The following is a 17,985-nucleotide window of genomic DNA, read 5'->3' as shown; positions in this document are numbered from 1 at the left end:
TTTCTGCTTTTCCTTCTGGGTTATTTTTAAGCCATTCAGGCAGGGAGCTGTCCGTGTTATTCTCTGCATATGGCTGACGGGGAGTTTTAAGAAGTGCGTTCCAAAGCCTTGTGTACTCCCCTCTTACTCAAAGCCGGCTTCTTGTTTTATCCTCTCTCCGTAGCAAGATTCTTTCCTTGAAGCAACAGCTGAATACTAAAAAAACCCAACCCAACAGACAGCCCTACTGTGCTTCTTGAACTCAAGAACACCTGATTTCCAACACTGCCTAGAAATGGTTTTAATCAGTATAAATAGGGAACGTGTTGTACAAAAAGTGAGACCAGCAGTAACGGCATTGACTCTACCCTTCCCCTCCCCCCTCCCTTTTTTTGCACAAGATGAGCAGGTGGGGAAGAAAGCCAAGAGACGCTGTTCTTTCGAGATGTCTCTCACCTGCAGACAGCACAGATGTTCTTCTGTCACCCAGAGTAGCAGCGACTGGCCCAGTATGTAAGTCCTTTGGCTGTGCGTCACCAGAGGCCACATCTCTGCGCTACAGAAGTTAATGCCCGATACAGGGAGGGAAAAACACTCGCAGCCAGTCTCTCTCTTTCCTCTTCCCCACCTCCCACGCTCAGCACGAGCGATAAAAAATAAGGAATTTGGTTCACCGACACCAATGTCCTCTTAGCACACAGAGCAAAGGCATCTTGCGACGATGTGTCTCTGGCAAGGGCGTGGCCAACGAACTCCTCTTTATCTCTGCACGTGTCGGACAAAGGCCTGCACCAGTTGGAAGAGAGGCTCCTGACCTTCCGGCCCCAGCTTGGAGGCAGACTTGCCCTGTGGGGAGGGGAGGACGCCACCGGCAGGAGAAGAGGGCCCCCCGCGGCGGAAGTAGCGGGACAGGCTGGAGAGGAGGGTGCTCTGAAAATGAGAAGCCGGCAGTGAGTCTGATTCCTCGGTTTACCCCACCCACACGAGCGCTGTCGATTTCCTGGGCCAGCCAAGCGGGGTCAGCCCTGGTTAGGACTTGGATGGGAGGCCACCCAAGAAGCCCAGGACCAGCAGGCGACATGGCAGGCCGCCTCTGCTCCTCGCTGGCCTGGAAGACACTACAGAGGTGGCTGCAACTTGACAAAAAAGGGGGGACAGGGTTCCAGGGCTCCCTCTAAGCTGTGGAGTCTTGTGAGCAAAACTTTGTGAGCGACTGGCATTAAAGTTGTGAGCGAGCCATTTGGCTACTGCATAAATTAGGGTGCCCTGGAGCCATTCGTCCTGAGCGAAGGCAAAAAATGTGTGAGCCGGAGGCTGAAAAACTGTGAGCCAGCTCACTCTAACTCAGCTTAGAGGGAACACTGGTGACTTCACCCATCCCAGCAAGACACTTAAGTTGAAGAGGAGGCGGTTACTCCTCCCAGGACAGGGCAAGCACTCCTGAACCTCCTACTCCAGAGTTGAATAAGAAAAACCTCACTACTTGCCAGTTCAGAGCTGAGTTCCTGCTTCATCCATTGCTTGTCACGGGGGTGCACAGCCGGGTCCTTCAAATAGCGGACAGCTTGGGAGATGAGCAGGTAGAAGCAGTTTTCCATTGTAAACATAAGCAGGGACCTGGAGAAGGAGACGCAGGTCATTCCAGAATAAACCAGTTGTTTGTTTTTTTAAAATATTTATGCTACCTTTCCACCCGATCCGGGTCCCCCAGGCGGCGTGCATAAAAACATTTAAAATGATAATTCCATCAAAACACATAGAAACAACTCCAGAACCAGGGAGGATGGCCGATTGCAGTTACTAGTGGTATGCCGAGCAACACGCAGCCTTCCCCTGCTGATGGAAGTCACTCATAGGTAAAGGTAAAGGTTTCCTTGCTCGAAAGCCAGTCGAATCCGACTCTAGGGTTGCGGTGCTCATCTCCGTTTCAAAGCCGAAGAGCCAGCGCTGTCCGAAGACGTTTCCGTGGTCATGTGGCCGGCATGACTAAACACCAAGGTGCACGGAACGCTGTTACCTTCCCACCAAAGTGGTACCTATTTATCTACTTGCAATTTCTTGCTTTCGAACTGCTAGGTTGGCAGGAGCTGGAACTAGAAACAGGAGCTCACCGTCTTGCGGCACCCGGGTCTTGAACCGCTGAACTACTGACCTGCCACAGCCTGCAGTTCAGCGTCTTAACCACTTGAGCCACCGCAGCTCCATAAGTCACTCATAGAGGGAGACAAATACATCTCCCTGGGAAGGTTTTGGTGCCGCAATGGAGAAAGCCCTTTCTTGGGCCATCGCAGCAGGTGCCTCTGAAGATGACCAGAGTGAATGGGCAGGGTCACGTGGGAGAAGGCAGCCCTCGGTCACCAGTGAGTCTATGCTGCAACTGGGAATCATTGGACCCTTTGCCCAGACCTCCCCGAAAGATCCCAGGTGCCCCTCATTACAGAGTTCACCTCTTGCCCAACCCAAGAGATTGGGGGGAGGGGTAATATCCAATGGAGGCAAGGGCCGGGCCGGGCCGGCTAACAGAGCCCCAGCGTGCGATAATGCCGAGAACTGATGCAGCACTTCAAATACATCTTTGCAATATCAACCGTACAATAAGCGATGAGAAGCCAGCCGCTGCTAGCCCCTTGCTGTCGATCTGAGGAAAGTTGGCTTACCTAAGGACACCTACATGAGTACACAGCGGCAGCAACATTCGAACGGAGGCCTGCCTTCCATTCCCCTCCTCCAGCCTTGGGAATTTTGCTCTGTCTGTTCTCTCCACTGACACAAGCGGGATGCACTAATGTAACACGCCCCAGAGCAGCAGCTGTGAGGCCCACAGGCTGCCGCCCCTCTTCCTCGGCTACAAAGGTGACCACAAAAATCTGAGACCAAAGCCCAGGAAGCCAAAGAAGCAGGGAACTAAGGATGCCCTGGCCATCTCTACAACTCTGTTGTCAGCTGTACGGGACGAGGTCCACCTCACTATCTACGGTGTCATGTCTCTAAGTGCTAAATAATGTTGACACAGGAGCAGTGCCTATGCCTCTCGGGATTAAAAAGATCCAAAGAACAGACAATTCCCAAATGAATCCTCCGGGAAGGCCCAAACAACAGTCCGCTGGGAGTCCCCAGGCGTGGCGTATGCCGTGCTTGAAACCAAGGAGGAGCACAAAAGGAGCCCAGGGACTTACTTGAGAGTCTTGTTTCCCTCCTGCTGGGAGGCCAGTCCTGCAGCTGCAGTGAAGGGCTCCTTCTTCTTATCCAGCTGGAGCAAGGAAAGAAAGCAGCGTCACATCAGTGAGGGACACACACACAGGACAGGCAGGGATTCTGCAGTTCCAGTCAAGGACAGAACTTGGCATGAAGTGAAGGGTTCAGCAACCACTTCTAGGCAAGCCCAACCTCCTGGCGAGGACGGGCTTGCCTACATGCCGGCAGCAGCCGGTGGAGACTCCCAAGCCACAAAATGCCTTGGCAACAGAAGCTAGTCTTTTGAGGGCCCTGGACTATCACAGGCAAGACTCACAACCAGAATAAGCAGGCCTTAATTATCACCAAATAAAGGAGAAGTTGACTAAAGAGGCGTTCTGTTTTACATTGGGAGGGGAATGCCTCCTCTAAGACTGCACTTGTCGGTTGCAGATTTTATAAATACTTATTTTAATATTTTTTAATGTACTGACCATTTAAATGAGGGCAGCTTTTAATCAAGCAAGATGCATTTACTCAATTAAAATAGATACATTGGATTCCACTAAGAACATAAGAACCTAAGAGAAGCCAATGTTGGATCAGGCCAATGGTCCATCCAGTCCAACACTCTGTCACACAAAAATACCAGGTGCCATCAGGAGGCCCACCAGTGGGGCCAGAGGTGTGCAAAAAAATTTTAATTACTGTTTATCGATTCGAGTCTACTGACCCTCCCCCCCAAAAAGGGGATTTTCAAAAAAAAATCCTCGATCCAACAGACCTGAGAAGGAAAATACCAATTTGTTGGGTTTTTTTTAAAAGCCAGACCGATCCTGGGGCTGGCTTGGCCTCTCCTGCCACCCGGTTTAAACTGGGCGGCAGGAGAAGCCAGCAGAAAGCTGAGCTGGCGGGGGACGATCCACTCCCCGCGGGCACAGCTGATCCTGGCTTGGCTCACTTCTCCTGCAGTCCTCCCGTTTAAACCGGGCGGCGGGAGACGCCAGCCCCAAGCCCAGCCAGTGGGAACAGCCTGCTCCCCACCAGCACGGCTGGCCCTCAGGCTGTCTTCGGCAGCCCCTTTAAACTTTGACAGAGACGGCAGTAGAAGCCCGACAAACAACCGAGAGGCGAGAGCACTCTGCTCCCCTCTCTCCCCTGCTTTCAGACCTACCTGGTAATTCCCAAATACATCCAGGTGTCAGGTAGCCCTGTCATACGTCTGGAATGTGGAGGGGTGCCGTCCCGTTTTCTGTCTCGGCTCTCCCTGGCTCACCAACTGTTTGCTATCTTATGCTTGACCTTGTAGATGCTCCAGCTGCAGTTTTACTCGGCTGGGAAAGTTAAAGGTTTTTCGCTTTGCCCGCGCGTGAGCGATGTATCCATTGGCTCATGCTTACTGGGGGGATGCTTGATTCTAGTATAAGTCAGAGGCCCTCGTATAGGCAGCCATTCCTGACACAAGCTGTACACGTGTCTCTAGTACTGGATTTACCAATAAACAGTTATCTTTTCATGAAGCCCTGTGTTGCATAACCTGACTAAGGACCCTGACACCAGGATTTTTTCGGGATTTTTCCCCTGGTTTTCCCAAGAAAAAACGGATACATTTAGGATTCCAGAATCTAACTGGAAAATACCAGTAGGGCATTTTCCAGGCAGGTTTCCGGCTCGGGTAGCTCCAAATGCACAGCCCTAGCTAGATGCCACCTGCCCCTTCCTCGGGCTCCTTCCAGAAAGAGCTCCGGAGTGATGACTGAATTCCAGAGCTGTTCCCCTGGACCCTTCTTACCTCCCCCAGCATGTTGAGGGCCACGTTGACAGTGGCCAAGAGGGTCCCAAAAGAAGGGGCAACTTCTGAATCAAAGGCTGGAGTTGTAAAGCTCAGCACAAAAAGAATGTTGTACTCGGCGAGGTCCAGCGACTGCAACACAAAGCCAAGATCAATCGGTACACATGAAATCCAGAGCAGGTCATCTCACAAGCCCAGAGCCTTTTAAAGCATTACCAGAGACGAGATACCAGGATTAGCTATATCGGGATTTCACAGATCAGCAGACCAAGGATACCTGCCAGTAACCAAACAACTGATGGAAGCATCCACACTGTCAAACCTTGCTTTGCTTTGCTCGCTTAGGCTGTCATAGTTACTGGGGGGAGGGAATTCCTATGGGGAGGGGAGGGGGGTGCGTGTGTTGAGTGAGTGGGAACCTTTGCTTTTAGGAGCCATAACTTTCCCTGCAAGATGTACCTCCCTTCTCTTTCCCAGGGAAAGGTGTCCTTGAAGCTTTTGGTACCAGCTTTAGCAGTAGATAACCAAACCATATATTTTCCCATTTGGCTGAGACGCTAGACGGGGTGTTTGTGACATGTACATGGGGGAAGGGAAGAGGGCTGTCTGAATTGCCTGTTTTAAGCATGTGCCCGCCAAAATCTTCAGTTCTAACACAAGTGATGTTCAGGATCATGCATACGTCTCAATAAACATATCACTGCCAAAGAGAGTGTTGTTGAGAGTGTTGACTGGGAGTCTGACATACACAGATCCAATCTCAGCTAGGGCAGGGGCTAGTTCTCACCGAAGTATTGAGCATGTGCCTGGGCAGTACTGTCTCTGACCACATGTGGGAGCTCACAGCAAGTCAGAGAAAAGGCCAGGGTAGAAACCTTTTGACTGATATGAACAAATGCTCCCATATACCCAAGAATCCCCGCATCAAGAAAACTAGCATGCCAGGGAGAAGGGCTCTAGATCTCTTCAGCCTGCTAGTTTTCTGGGATTCTTTTGTCTGGAGAAGTAACTAATCAGCTTGAAGTGGTTCACACACACCAGCTGACCAGCTCAGTAGAGAATCAGACCCGGCAGTAGGTAGGTGCCTGGGGAAAACAGGGTGGACCATCACTTGCTGGCCTCCATAGGCAAGGGGCTTCAGGAAAATGCACCCTGATTTGCACGGGAGTGGGAAATCTGGGTTTTCACCACAACAGTGACCAGGGACCTTTATTCAATGTGGAAGTCTTGCAAAGAGGAAAACCAAATCCAGCAAGTTTGCAGGATGAGTAACTTAAGCCAACCAGGTGGCATTTTTTCCTCCACCACAGGCCCCAATCCAACACAGACTACACAAACAGAGGGGAGGGGCAGCACAGTGTCCAAGAGACTGAGCTATCGAGCAAGAAGTGCCGAATTCCAAACTCACCCCAGCCACGAATACATGAGAGGGCCTTGAGCAAGCTGCCCCCCCCCTCAACCCCCATCTGAAATATGGTAGATAATACTCATTCCCAACCTTGACAAGCCTGTCCTAAGGATAACCTGATGCACTTGGAACATTCAAGAGCCCACATATGAGTAAACTGAGGCTTGGTCAGGCCAAGTGAATGAAAGCCTTCATCTGCAAATCAGACAGATTTAAAAAAATCTCAGTCACCACCGTTTGTGGAGAGGAGTCAGGGGTCAGGGGTCGTCAAACAATAACTCCCAGCCAAGTTGCAGCCGCTTCTGCACAGCACAACATCAGCCCATGTTTGCCAGAGCCTCAAGGACAGCATTTTGGACTCCTCCCCTCCCCCCAGGTGCCTGGCTTCCTAACCTGGTCGAGGAGGATTTGGCAGATGTCGGGGGTGAAATGGCGCAAAGAGGCGAGGGACTTGCTGAGGATTTTCAGGAGGCTGTACTGCACCATGCGCAGTGCCTTCTGCTCGGCAGCTTCCGTCTCCGAGCTCGGGGGCTTGGTGGAGGCGTGGGGAGCACGCTGGCCCCGAGGCATGACGGCAGAGGGCAAGGACTCCCCATTCTTGGTCTGGAAAGGAAAAGAAGTGCACAAGTGAGACAAGTGAACACAGGGCCTTGCCTGCTGTGGTCGGTGGACCACTCTGAAGCACATTGCATCTATGCTTCAGCACTGGCACTGACTGCCTTTTGGGGGGGAGGCCTGCCGTTTTGAGTACTCAGCAGCAAACACTTCCCTGCCTTTTGGAGGCAAAGTGTGGTCTTGTTTTTGGCCCTCAATGGATTGAGTCTGGCATACCTGAGATCTCCGTCCTCACTAACTTGTGCTCGTGCCCAAAGCTGTTCTCTCTTGGGTTAGCCAAAGACCTGCCAGAATCTAGCCAATCTCCCAAAGCACTGCAAGTTCATCCCATTGCGGTTGTGGCAAGTCTGGGCATCACCCTAACCAGGCAAGAGTCTGTTGGGATCCTTGTTATGTATCGGTGGAATTTCTGCATATTTTATACATGGCTTTGTTTTGCTTTGCTGTTGTCCTGAACCTTTGGGATGGGGAAGATCTAGACAGACCGATTAACCACTAAGGGCAGCCTGACGGCTATTTCTCAAATCCAATATGCTCTCAAGTGTTGGTACTTGGTCCAGTGATTTGAGGTTTAAAAGTAATCATTTCACCAAAAAAGAGGCATTCTCCTGAATGGTGGGTACAGGCTGTCTTTCCTTGCCTCCCGGTTGCACCAATGTCTGTCTGCGCCTGCCTCGGCCCACCCTCTGCTCAGGTCCCAGGCGTGCCGGCTGCTCCTCAGCACTGGCAGTCCACCCCAAGTCCCTTCTCTCGCCTGAAACATCCACGCCCTGCACTTTCAGTCAGCTACGAGACAGCTTAGCTCAGAATACAAATTCTCAGTCCACCCGGAGGGCGAGCCTGGCGGAACCTGCACCCCCAGCACCGCAGAGGCAGGGAGCAGAGTGGCTCCTCGGGGGAAAGGTGCCCCCTGGCCGGTTCTGCCCCTGCCCACAGAGCCTGCCTCTCAGACTCATCCCTGCTGCGAGGAAGGCCAGGACAGGGAGGTGCCTGGGACCCGGACACATCACTCTGACACAGCCCAGAACAAGGCAGGGGGCCAGGCAGAGGCACGGTCAGCAGACAAGGCCCAGCTTGGATCTGGGGAAGGCCAGACACCAGGCAGCAGGGGGAAGAAGCGGGAAAGGCTTTGCTGTCCTCTCCCAGTCTCCCAGACAGAGAAGGGGGAAGAAGATTAGAGACAGGCCAGGGAAGGCCAGGGAAGACACCACACCTGGCCAGGGACTGAGCCTGCACCAGGGAGGGAGGGAGGGAGGGAGTGTGTGTGTGGAGAGCCAGTCTGGTAAAGGACTTCGGTGCTGGAAACCACCCACCCCCCTTCCCCAATTCTGAGGCCGGTGGGTGAGTTGCACTTTTTGGTGGTGGGACAGCGGATGGCAAGAAGACCACCTTGCAGGTGGGGGAGCCTCACATGCCCCATCTTTGTGATTTGATGTTTTCCTCCCTGCATGGCCCTTTACTTTCACGCCATGCCCAGAGCACACTTGGAAGGGAGACTTCCAAGGATTCCTCATTAAGTATTATCTTGAACACGCTTCCGAGGGAGAAGTTCCACACGGACAGCCTGGCTAGAATTCCTAGGACAGCTATGCCTGAGAGTACGTTTTCTGCTACTAGACAATGAAGGATGAGTTGTGTATAAGATGACTGTTTTCCGATTTTTTGCACAACCGATCCAGAGAAGAAGAAAAAGAGGAGAGATTGGATTTATAGCCCGCCCTTCACTTGGAGTCTCAGAGCGGCTTACAAACTCCTTTCCCTTCCCCTCCCCACAACAGACACCCTGTGAGGTGGGTGGGGCTGAGAGAGCTCTGACAGAAACTGCTCTTTTTCAAGGACAGCTGTGCCAGAGCTTGTGTCTGACCCAAGGTCACATCAGCAGGTGCAAGTGGAGGAGTGGGGAATCAAACCCGGTTCTCCCAGATTAGAGTCCGGGCACTTAACCACGACACCAAACTGGCTCTCTGCAAAGGGGGAAAAACTGCACTGCAAAAAAGGGGCAGAAAGGAACAGAGCGGGCAAGATTTTAGTAATCTGAACGGTATGCCTCATGTTTTTGTTGTGTTAAGATTTCTCTGTAGCACGTGTGTATTTTACACCCAGCTCTCCTTCCTCGGTGTGAAAAACAGCAATCGAGGGACATGCTGACACAACCCAAACCTTTTCAGCCTCTGGCAAGTTGCATTTCCAAAGCTGTTCTGCTTGATGGTGGGAAGTCTAATGCTTGACTGAAACATATAATAAAGGCAAGGCAAAAAAAACCCTCACACCAGGTCTCATTTAAGCTGGGCGTAGAACCCCATGCAAAGTGGCTACTTAAAGAAGGAAGCTGCAACCTTGTTTCTTAGGCTTGCTAATCAAGTGAGAATCAGTGGCTGCAAGTCAATCTGCCCAACTTGCACCCGACACTGCATGTGCAGGACTTGGGACTTTTGGGGGGTGCAGAACGACCATTGGTACTCACCGTGAGGGGTCATTCTCCTCTGAGGATTGGAGGACATCCTGTGTGGGTGATTCCCATCCATCATTCAGGGAGGCAGGACTTACAAAAGAACTTCCTGTTTCCTGTGGTGGGAGTCACCCTTTCCTCAGTTTGGGTACTCCGAAAAGCAGTAAAGGTTGATAACCTATTAACGACATCCTTTTAAAAGAACATAACTACGTACAGGAAATTCTTAACTTCTCTCTTTCTACAATAGGGTTATACACATAAGATAGTAGTACAGTCAGAACGTAGGCAATGTAGAAACTTAGTCTCCAATACTTACGCATGACGGCGACCTGGGGGGGCCGGGATGTCCTCCAATCCTCAGAGGAGAATGACCCCTCACGGTGAGTACCAATGGTCGTTCTCCCTCTGAGTTGGAGGACATCCTGTGTGGGACCTTCCCGAGCAGTGTCCCTAATGTTGGGATGGGAGGTCGTCCGCATGTGAAAAAACACAAATTGCAGAACCCTTCTGCCAAAGGCCGCCTTTGCCGAATCGTATATATGAATTTCATAGTGTCTGATGAATGTAGACAGAGGCGGCCAGGTTGCTGCCCTGCAGATTTCTGCAATCGATGCTCTGTTGCAGAGTGCCGCGTTAGTGGCTGCGCTACGGAGAGAATGGGCCATGATACCGGGGGGTACTTGCTGACCGCAGCTTTTATACGCCCCCGCAATACAGGCCTTCACTGCAGCGCTCAGGGCTGATTTGGACATTTTGTCCTTTGTTAGGGACAGAGACGTTGACGAAGAGAGCCTCTGTTTTGCGGAAGAAAACGGTCCGATGAATGTAACTCTTGAGTGCCCTACGCACATCTAGTGTGTGTCCAATCTTCCCCTTGGCGTGGACTGGGTCCGGGCAGAAGAAGAAGAAGAAGGGAGATATATCTCCTGGGAGTTGTGGAAGACAGAATTAACTTTGGCACTGAAGGTGGGGTCTGTTCTAAGTACTACCTCGTCCTTATGAAAGACGCATAGGACCGAACGCACCGACAGGGCTCCCTTCGTCCCCCATCGGAGACACGTCGTCACCTGACGATGGGCCAAAATCTCCAGGTAGGCTTTTCCCAAAATGGTGTTATACACTTTAAAACAAAACTTAAAACTTTAAAACAAAACTTAAAAGGGGAAAAACCAATGAAGCATCTTTGAAAGAGGAGCTCTTTCCAGATAACGCAACCTGTAAGGCAAGAAGAACCTTGGAGAAAAGGTGGGGGGGACAAGTCTATGCAGACGTCCCGGTCCCATGAAGAATACCAAGGGCCAAAACTCAAACATTTGAGAAAACAAATGGAAGAATGCGATCTGGTGTATTGGATAGAAATCAATAAGGATAGAATGCAATAAGGAGCCAGACGGCCTTTCTCCCCCTGTTGCAGGGATGCCTGTGGCTTATAATTTATTAATTACCATAAGAATAACTGTAATTTGCCATGGCTTTTAGCACACCTGCTCTTGTTTAGCATAGAATGGGAGCTTTTTTCATTTATGAATAGGGGAGTATGTCAGAATGTCGGCACAATGTTAGATTGTGACGAGTAAGCATCTCTAGCTCGTAACCCATATTTGCGAACATTAAACCCAGAAGGCAAGGATAAACTTTATGCTCTCCGATCTCTTTCCTTGAAAGCCCAGTCCCTCTGCATGTTGCAGAGCAGGTAGAGCAAGGTGCTCTTTAAATCTAGGCTGCTCTTAATGCAGCGCTTGTGGGAGGGTTGTTTCCCTTTGAACATACCTGTGAAGGAAAGGTTAGACCAAAACACGAAACACAGAACGCAAAAACACAAAAGGTGGTTGGGAGAGTTTGGTCAATCTCTCTCTCGCTTCCGATTTAGTGACATCGGGAAAACCACGAGGCCATTCAGGTTTGACCTAGATCGCATCCCTGATGAATATACAGTAGAGGTGAAGAATAGATTCAAGGGTCTGGATTTGATAGATAGAGTGCCTGAAGAACTATGGACAGAGGTTCGTGACATCGTACAGGAGGCAGCAATCACCACCATCCCAAAGAAAAAGAAATGTAAGAAAGCAAAGTGGCTTTCTGATGAGGCTTTACAAATAGCAGAGGAAAGAAGGAAAGCGAAAGGCAAAGGCGAAAAGGAAAGATTTACCCAACTGAACGCAGATTTCCAGAGAACAGCAAGGAGAGATAAGGAGGCCTTCCTGAATGAACAATGCAAAGTAATAGAGGAAAACAATAACCTCAGATATGCAGACGATACCACTCTAATGGCAGAAAGTGAAGAGGACCTAAAGAGTTTCTTGCTCAGGGTAAAAGAGGAGAGCACAAAAGTGGGCTTGAAGCTCAACATCAAAAAAACTAAGATCATGGCATCCGGCCCCATCACTCCTTGGCAAATAGAAGGGGAAGTCGTGCAAGTAGTGACAGACTTCACGTTCCTGGGATCCCAGATCACCGCAGACTGTGACTGCAGCCATGAAATTAAAAGACGCCTGCTCCTTGGGAGGAAAGCGATGGCGAACCTAAACAGCATGATAAAAAGTAGAGACATCACCCTGCCAACAAAAGTCCGCATGGTCAAAGCAATGGTATTCCCAGTAGTCATGTATGGCTGCGAGAGTTGGACGATAAGGAAGGCCGAGCGCCGAAGAATAGATGCTTTTGAACTATGGTGCTGGAGGAGACTCTTGAGAGTCCCTAGCTGCGGCTAGAGGCAGAGTAACTGCAGCGGAGCGCGGCTTCCGATCAAAGGCGATCGGGTGAGGAGGTAGGATTTAGGAGGCAAGCTGGAAGAGAGGAGGAGAAGATCGGCAGTTCTAGGAGATGAGGAGAGGAAAAAACTGGGGGGGTTAAAAGGCCCCCCTTTGTAATTATTATTGTTATTATTTTTATTTTTTATTTTTTTTTGATAGAAGGCCGTCCAGAGAAAGGTCTGAAAGAAAAGGGGAAGAAAGGAGGGTTAATGCTCTACAAGAAATAGCTTAGCAAGAAGGTAAGAAAGGTAAAAGGTTTGGCAAAGCCTAACGAGCTGCTCTCCCTCTTGAGGCAGGAAAAGAACTGAGGAAAGGGTGACTCCCACCACAGGAAACAGGAAGTTCTTTTGTAAGTCCTGCCTCCCTGAATGATGGATGGGAATCACCCACACAGGATGTCCTCCAACTCAGAGGGAGAAGACACTGGTGCCCCCCACCGGACAATAAGCAAGACACACCAGTACTGATCGACGGCTTCAATGGAAGGCCTAAGGCCTGGTTCCCCAGGGAGGTGGGGAACTGTGCGTTGGACGTGTAACCACTTTGGACTTCAGGCGGAAGACTGTGCACCAGAGAAAGAAAGGACAGTTCCACACACATAGAAAACTAGCACTTCAGGGAGGAGACTCGCTAGAATCTCTCCCTGACATGCTAGCTGTCTATGTGCCGGGAATTTTTTTATAGCGGTGCCTTCCATCCTGTGCAGTCTGAAGCGGTACAGCCCCAAACCAGGTTTACCGCCATTGTGAGACGTGGGTCCCTCACTTTCTTACCTGTAGATAGTGCTGAAGCATTTTTCGGCTATGCAAAAGGGAGGTGCAGGCCTGGCACAAGTAACACAAGTTCACCTGAAACACACCAGAAAGAAGCCCTAAACAACGCTTCCCCAAAAATGTCCCGCCTCAAAAGCCCATCTGCAAAATGGGCATTATGAGCTCCAAAGGGGAAGGGGAAGCAGTCTGCCCACTGGAAGAGCTCTGCAGGTTACGAAGACGCAGTCCTCCAGCTGCCTCCACTGCTGCTACTCCAGGGGAAGCCCCATGCGCAAGCGCTCCTCCTGAGTCACAGGTGCTGCCATGTCCGCCGGTGTGATGGAGGACCCGAGGTGGGCGGAGACGACAGATCTTCCTCACCTGCACATCCCGCAAGAGCTGAGGCAGATGGAAATGCCATTCCTTCGTGAAGTTGGAAAGCTGAAGGAGGAACCCCACCGTGTGGTCTGCTTCCTCGAGGCAAGCCAGACTCTGTACTGTCCGGACGGCATTCAGGCACTGAAGAGAGAAACAGCAGAGGCCCTGAGAACAGAAACCGCCCATCTTTACTCTGCCTGAAAGCAACACTGAAGTTGGGGTACCATCTCCCACCCGTACTGTGAGGAGGCACCCTACGAATCCTGCCTCCCCCCCCCCCACTCCAGGCAAGCTTCCTGGGGCAGGGAACATTTATTCCTGGCACCACAGAGCAAATATTATTTGTACTTCTATTTGTACCTGCACAAGCCTAGATGCTGACTGTATTCCACACAACAGGCTTTATTCCATGAGCCCCCAAGAGGTACATGCACAAAACACCTGTGTCAGGGAGCAGGGCCTTTACTGCAACTGCTCCACAGTTTATGCAACAACCTCCCCACGAAGGACCGGGGACGGGCATGGGGCTTCTCAGAGAGGACACAGAACCTCCTCATTCAAAAGGCTTGTGACTTCTGATCACGCACTGAGGCTCAACACTGTTTTTTACTGTTCCTCAATGTTGCCCTTCTGGTATTCACTGTGTTTTAGTAGTTCAGCAGTTCAAGACCCGAGTTGCCGCATGACGGAGTGAGCTCCCATCTCTAGTTCCAGCTCCTGCCAACCTAGCAGTTCGAAAGCAAGAAACTGCAAGTAGATAAATAGGTACCACTTCGGTGGGAAGGTAACAGCGTTCCGTGCGCCGTGGTGTTTAGTCATGCCGGCCACATGACCACGGAAACGTCTTCGGACAGCGCTGGCTCTTCGGCTTGGAAACGGAGATGAGCACTGCAACCCTAGAGTCGGACTCGACTGGCTTTCGAGCAAGAGAACCTTTACAGCACAGATATGCCAAATAATGAATTTGTTCATCTCCTGACAAACCTGAAGGATCCTCTCTTGATGAACACCTACAAAGTCCAAGGCATCTGTCAGGAAGTTGTACCGGAGGGTCTTCAGGAGGCGCTCCATCAGTGATACGGAGAGACGGTAGACCCCAGGCCAGGAGGGAGCATCCAGAGACTTCCGGGATGAAGCTGGCACCTGCACGCGAGAGTCACACCAATGAAAACCGACAGCTGTCTCCAAGATCAATTTAGAAATGGAATTGGCTTCTCCAGTGACATCAGCATGGGCAGGCTCTAGTCTAGGGGGTCCCAGGAATCTCTGTGGCAACAAGGGGAGTCTCAGACAAAATACCCAAGCCAGACAAGGAAGGGATACCCACCTGGCCGGCACCATTGCTGCTCAGCTGGTACACACTCAGGAGAGGCAAACAGATGCTCTGCATGATACCCGCTCCAGCCACAGCTGCTGCCCCCTGAAAGAGAACAGACAACCTGAGCAACTCCACACCATTCTCTCACCTGGAAAGCTCACCTGGTACGACACACACACACACCCCGATGTCAGGTAGCCCCGTCATAGGTCTGGAATGTGGAGGGGTGCCTTCCCGTTCTCTGTCTCGGCTCTCCCTGGCTCACCAGCTGTTTGCTATCTTATGCTTGACCTTGTAGGTGCTTCAGCTGCAGTTTTACTCAGCTGGGAAAGTTAACGGCTTTTGCTTTGCCTGCTTGCTTTGCCCGTGCGCGAGAAATGTATCCATTGGCTCATGCTTACCGGGGTGTGTGTGTATGTGTGTGTGTTTGATTCTAGTATAAGTCAGAGGTCCTAGTATTGGCAGCCATTCCTGACACAAGCTGTACACATTTCTCTAGTTCTGGATTTACCAATAAACAGTTATCTTCTCATGAAGCCCTGGTGTTATTGAGTGATCTGACTAAGGACCCTGACACCCACAACCTTTGCAAATGCAAAGAAATCTAACTACGCAGCTGCATGAAGCGCACATTGCCCATCATCTGTCACTTCAAGAACTACCACTGCTGTTAGGAATCGTTTGCACTTCAGGTAAAGTGCTCAGTGGGTCTCACCCCCACAATCAATCTCACGGCACCCACTTTCAGAGGCAACTTGACCCTGAACACCAACGCTTGGGTACACCAGTCCCATGTGTGAGTGCCCACAGACCGGCTTGGCCACTTGGAAACAGAATGCAGGCTGAGGTGAAGACCTTGGCCCAACCAAGCAGGGCTCTTTATGTGATAAGATGGGTGGCTCGTGCGCCCCTTCACAGAGGGAGAACTAAAGCAGAGGAAGAGAGGAAGAAATACTTGATCTTGGTCTTGTGCTTTCTCCTTGGAAGAAATGGGAACCAATGCATTCCTTGCAGTATATGTTAAAAAGAACAAGAGTCCAGTAGCGTCTTAAAGACTAACTGAATTTGTGGCAGGGGATGAGCTTTCGTGAGTCACTGTGTTAAGTTCTTGAATTCATTAGTTTGCAAGGAACAATCAAGCGCCCCCCCCCCAGCTAGAAACAATACGGTTTTCTCACCATCATAAAATTCCTTATAGCAGCACTCCTAACTGAACAGGAAAGGCTTGTGAAATGCTTGATCTAATCTATGAACCTGAATTGCCAGTTCTGTCCTTCGGTTCTTGAAATCGGCTGCCTGAAGCGCAAAGGCGGGGGTGCGTCTCATCTCTCCACTTGGCAGTCACCACCTCCCTCCGGAACAATTCACCTTCTTGAGCAGTTGTGCAGTTGGTGGCCACGGGCCAAATTGGGACCATAAGGTTTATTCTGCTAACAGCACATCCCTCCCACTCTAGCCAGGACTGGGTGAAGAAGAGAATCTGGCCTCCCCAAAGAAAAAGACAACGAGAGTTCAAGGGCAGATGGGCCCCAGAGTTGTTGGGGGGCCTTGACCCGGGGGGGGAGCCCCAAATCCCTCTGCACAATCTGGGTGGCCCTACCTGTGGAGCAAGCGGGGGAAGGAGTTGGCTGTTGCTGGTGGAGCAGCATGTTTTTTATTGCTACAGATTCAAAAGCCTGGCAGAAAGCACACATTTGTTCACTCTGGTGATGCCTTAAGAAGCCCTGGCCTGTCCTTTCACTATTGTGTGTTCTGACCATCTCCTACTGTGAGTCCTCAAGATGGGCAGCCCTGTTAGTCTGTCTGCAACAACAGAAAAGGATAAGTGTCCTTGAAGTAGTACCTTGAAGAATATCAAAATTTAGGGCAGGGGGAGGAGCTTTCGTGAGCAGTGACTCACGGAAGCTCATACCCTACCACAAATTTTCTTAGTCCTTCAGGTGCTCCTGGGCTCTTACTCTTTTCTACTGTGAGTCCTCGAGGTAGCGACCGTTTCACCTTGATATTCTGCACATGAAGTTACACCCCAACCAGCCTTAGAAAGAGGCAGAACCTTCTCCATAAAAGAGAGCCATCAAATGCAGGACGTTTTGGTGGGGACAGAATATAAACAGACTAAAACTAAAGATCCCTGGCCCCCTAACACAACGCCGGCTAGACGAGCTGTGTGTAAGGGCACACCAAGGTTCTCCAACTCTTGGCGCCTCTCTCACCTGCTGCGTTCTGGCCAGGGTCAACAGCAGGTGCAAGGAGGCCTCCGTGAAGTGAAGGTTTTGCTTTGCCTGGAGGCTGATCTCCAAGGTGGTGAAGAGAGTCGGGAGAATCGGGATCTTCCGGGTGACCTGCAGCCAGCAATCGCCGTCCTCGTCTACTTCGCAGAGCTCCTTCGCCAGGTGAAACCCCAACACACACACCTGCTGTGAGGATGAGTCATGAGAGAGAAAGGCACCCCCCAAATGTCAGGGGAGGGGAGGGCAAGCACTGACACTGTGAATACTTATTACTGGGGGACAAATTCAGTAATAATGCCTCTAGAGTGGTTTCGAATGCTTGAAGGGCTTCCCGTGCCTTACTTCGTAATCCTTGGCAGGACAGCTCTGTTATCACCCCAGTACTGCGGATGGGGTGCTGAGTCTGAGGCTGGCCTAAGGCCGCCCAGTGACTTCACAGAGTTAAACCAGGGGTTTCATGGCTCACAGCACAGTCTCTTGGCTGTTACGCTACACCAACTCAGCTCATGTTTTCCATGGTCCTCCAACCCATCCTGAAGTGTCGTCTCTGTATTTAAGAGCCTCGACAGCCAGTGTCCCCATTTCTTGCAGCTCTCCTTTTTCGGAACGGATGCTGGATTTCAGGGTCTTCCTGGCAAGAGGGAGGCTGCCATTGCTCTGTGCCCTTCGGAAGCAAAGCCCGAGCATTTGCAACTAAACCCCTCTTTCTTCCCTGCTTGCTTTCATCTCCTTCCGTCCCTTTGTTGGCTCCCCTGGTGTCAAATTTCAGCTGTGATCTTTGTCAAGCAGGGGCCTAGCTTCCTGAACTCACTTCTCTTGGTTCCCATTCCAGTGGATTAACTGGGTCAAAAGGTACTGCACCTCACTTATTCTGTTATACATTGAAAGCATCTGACCAGAGAAGAGAGGTAAAGGTTTCCCTTGCTCGAAAGCCAGTCGAGTCCGACTCTAGGGTTGCGGTGCTCATCTCCGTTTCAAAGCCGAAGAGCCAGCGCTGTCCGAAGACGTTTCCGTGGTCATGGGGCCGGCATGACTAAACACCAAGGCGCACAGAACGCTGTTACCTTCCCACCGAAGTGGTACCTATTTATCTACTTGCAGTTTCTTGCTTTCGAACTGCTAGGTTGGCAGGA

The 17,985-nt window shown here is 50.9% G+C and overlaps 1 protein-coding gene across 1 annotated transcript in view; it reads right to left on the bottom strand.

The window, feature by feature from the left end:
- Positions 1–274: 274 nt before the first annotated feature.
- The window catches only part of NUP188 (nucleoporin 188kDa), a 62,281-nt gene continuing 44,570 nt past the window's right edge, over positions 275–17,985 (bottom strand). The window contains exons 35-44 of the mRNA XM_015417422.1: positions 16,835–17,035; positions 14,631–14,723; positions 14,288–14,446; positions 13,307–13,444; positions 12,947–13,021; positions 6,747–6,956; positions 4,946–5,077; positions 3,156–3,229; positions 1,467–1,596; positions 275–909 (exon numbers count right to left, since the gene is read on the bottom strand). Coding sequence (XP_015272908.1) covers positions 739–909; positions 1,467–1,596; positions 3,156–3,229; positions 4,946–5,077; positions 6,747–6,956; positions 12,947–13,021; positions 13,307–13,444; positions 14,288–14,446; positions 14,631–14,723; positions 16,835–17,035 — 1,383 coding nt within the window. The 3' untranslated portion in view covers positions 275–738. The remainder of the gene's footprint in view (positions 910–1,466; positions 1,597–3,155; positions 3,230–4,945; positions 5,078–6,746; positions 6,957–12,946; positions 13,022–13,306; positions 13,445–14,287; positions 14,447–14,630; positions 14,724–16,834; positions 17,036–17,985) is intronic.

This window comes from Gekko japonicus, unplaced genomic scaffold (genome assembly GCF_001447785.1).
Source record: "Gekko japonicus isolate JY-2015 unplaced genomic scaffold, Gekko_japonicus_V1.1 scaffold2647, whole genome shotgun sequence".
NCBI lineage: Eukaryota > Metazoa > Chordata > Lepidosauria > Squamata > Gekkonidae > Gekko > Gekko japonicus.
Note: the sequence above shows the minus strand (reverse complement) of the source record. Positions and strands in the feature narration are given on the sequence as shown.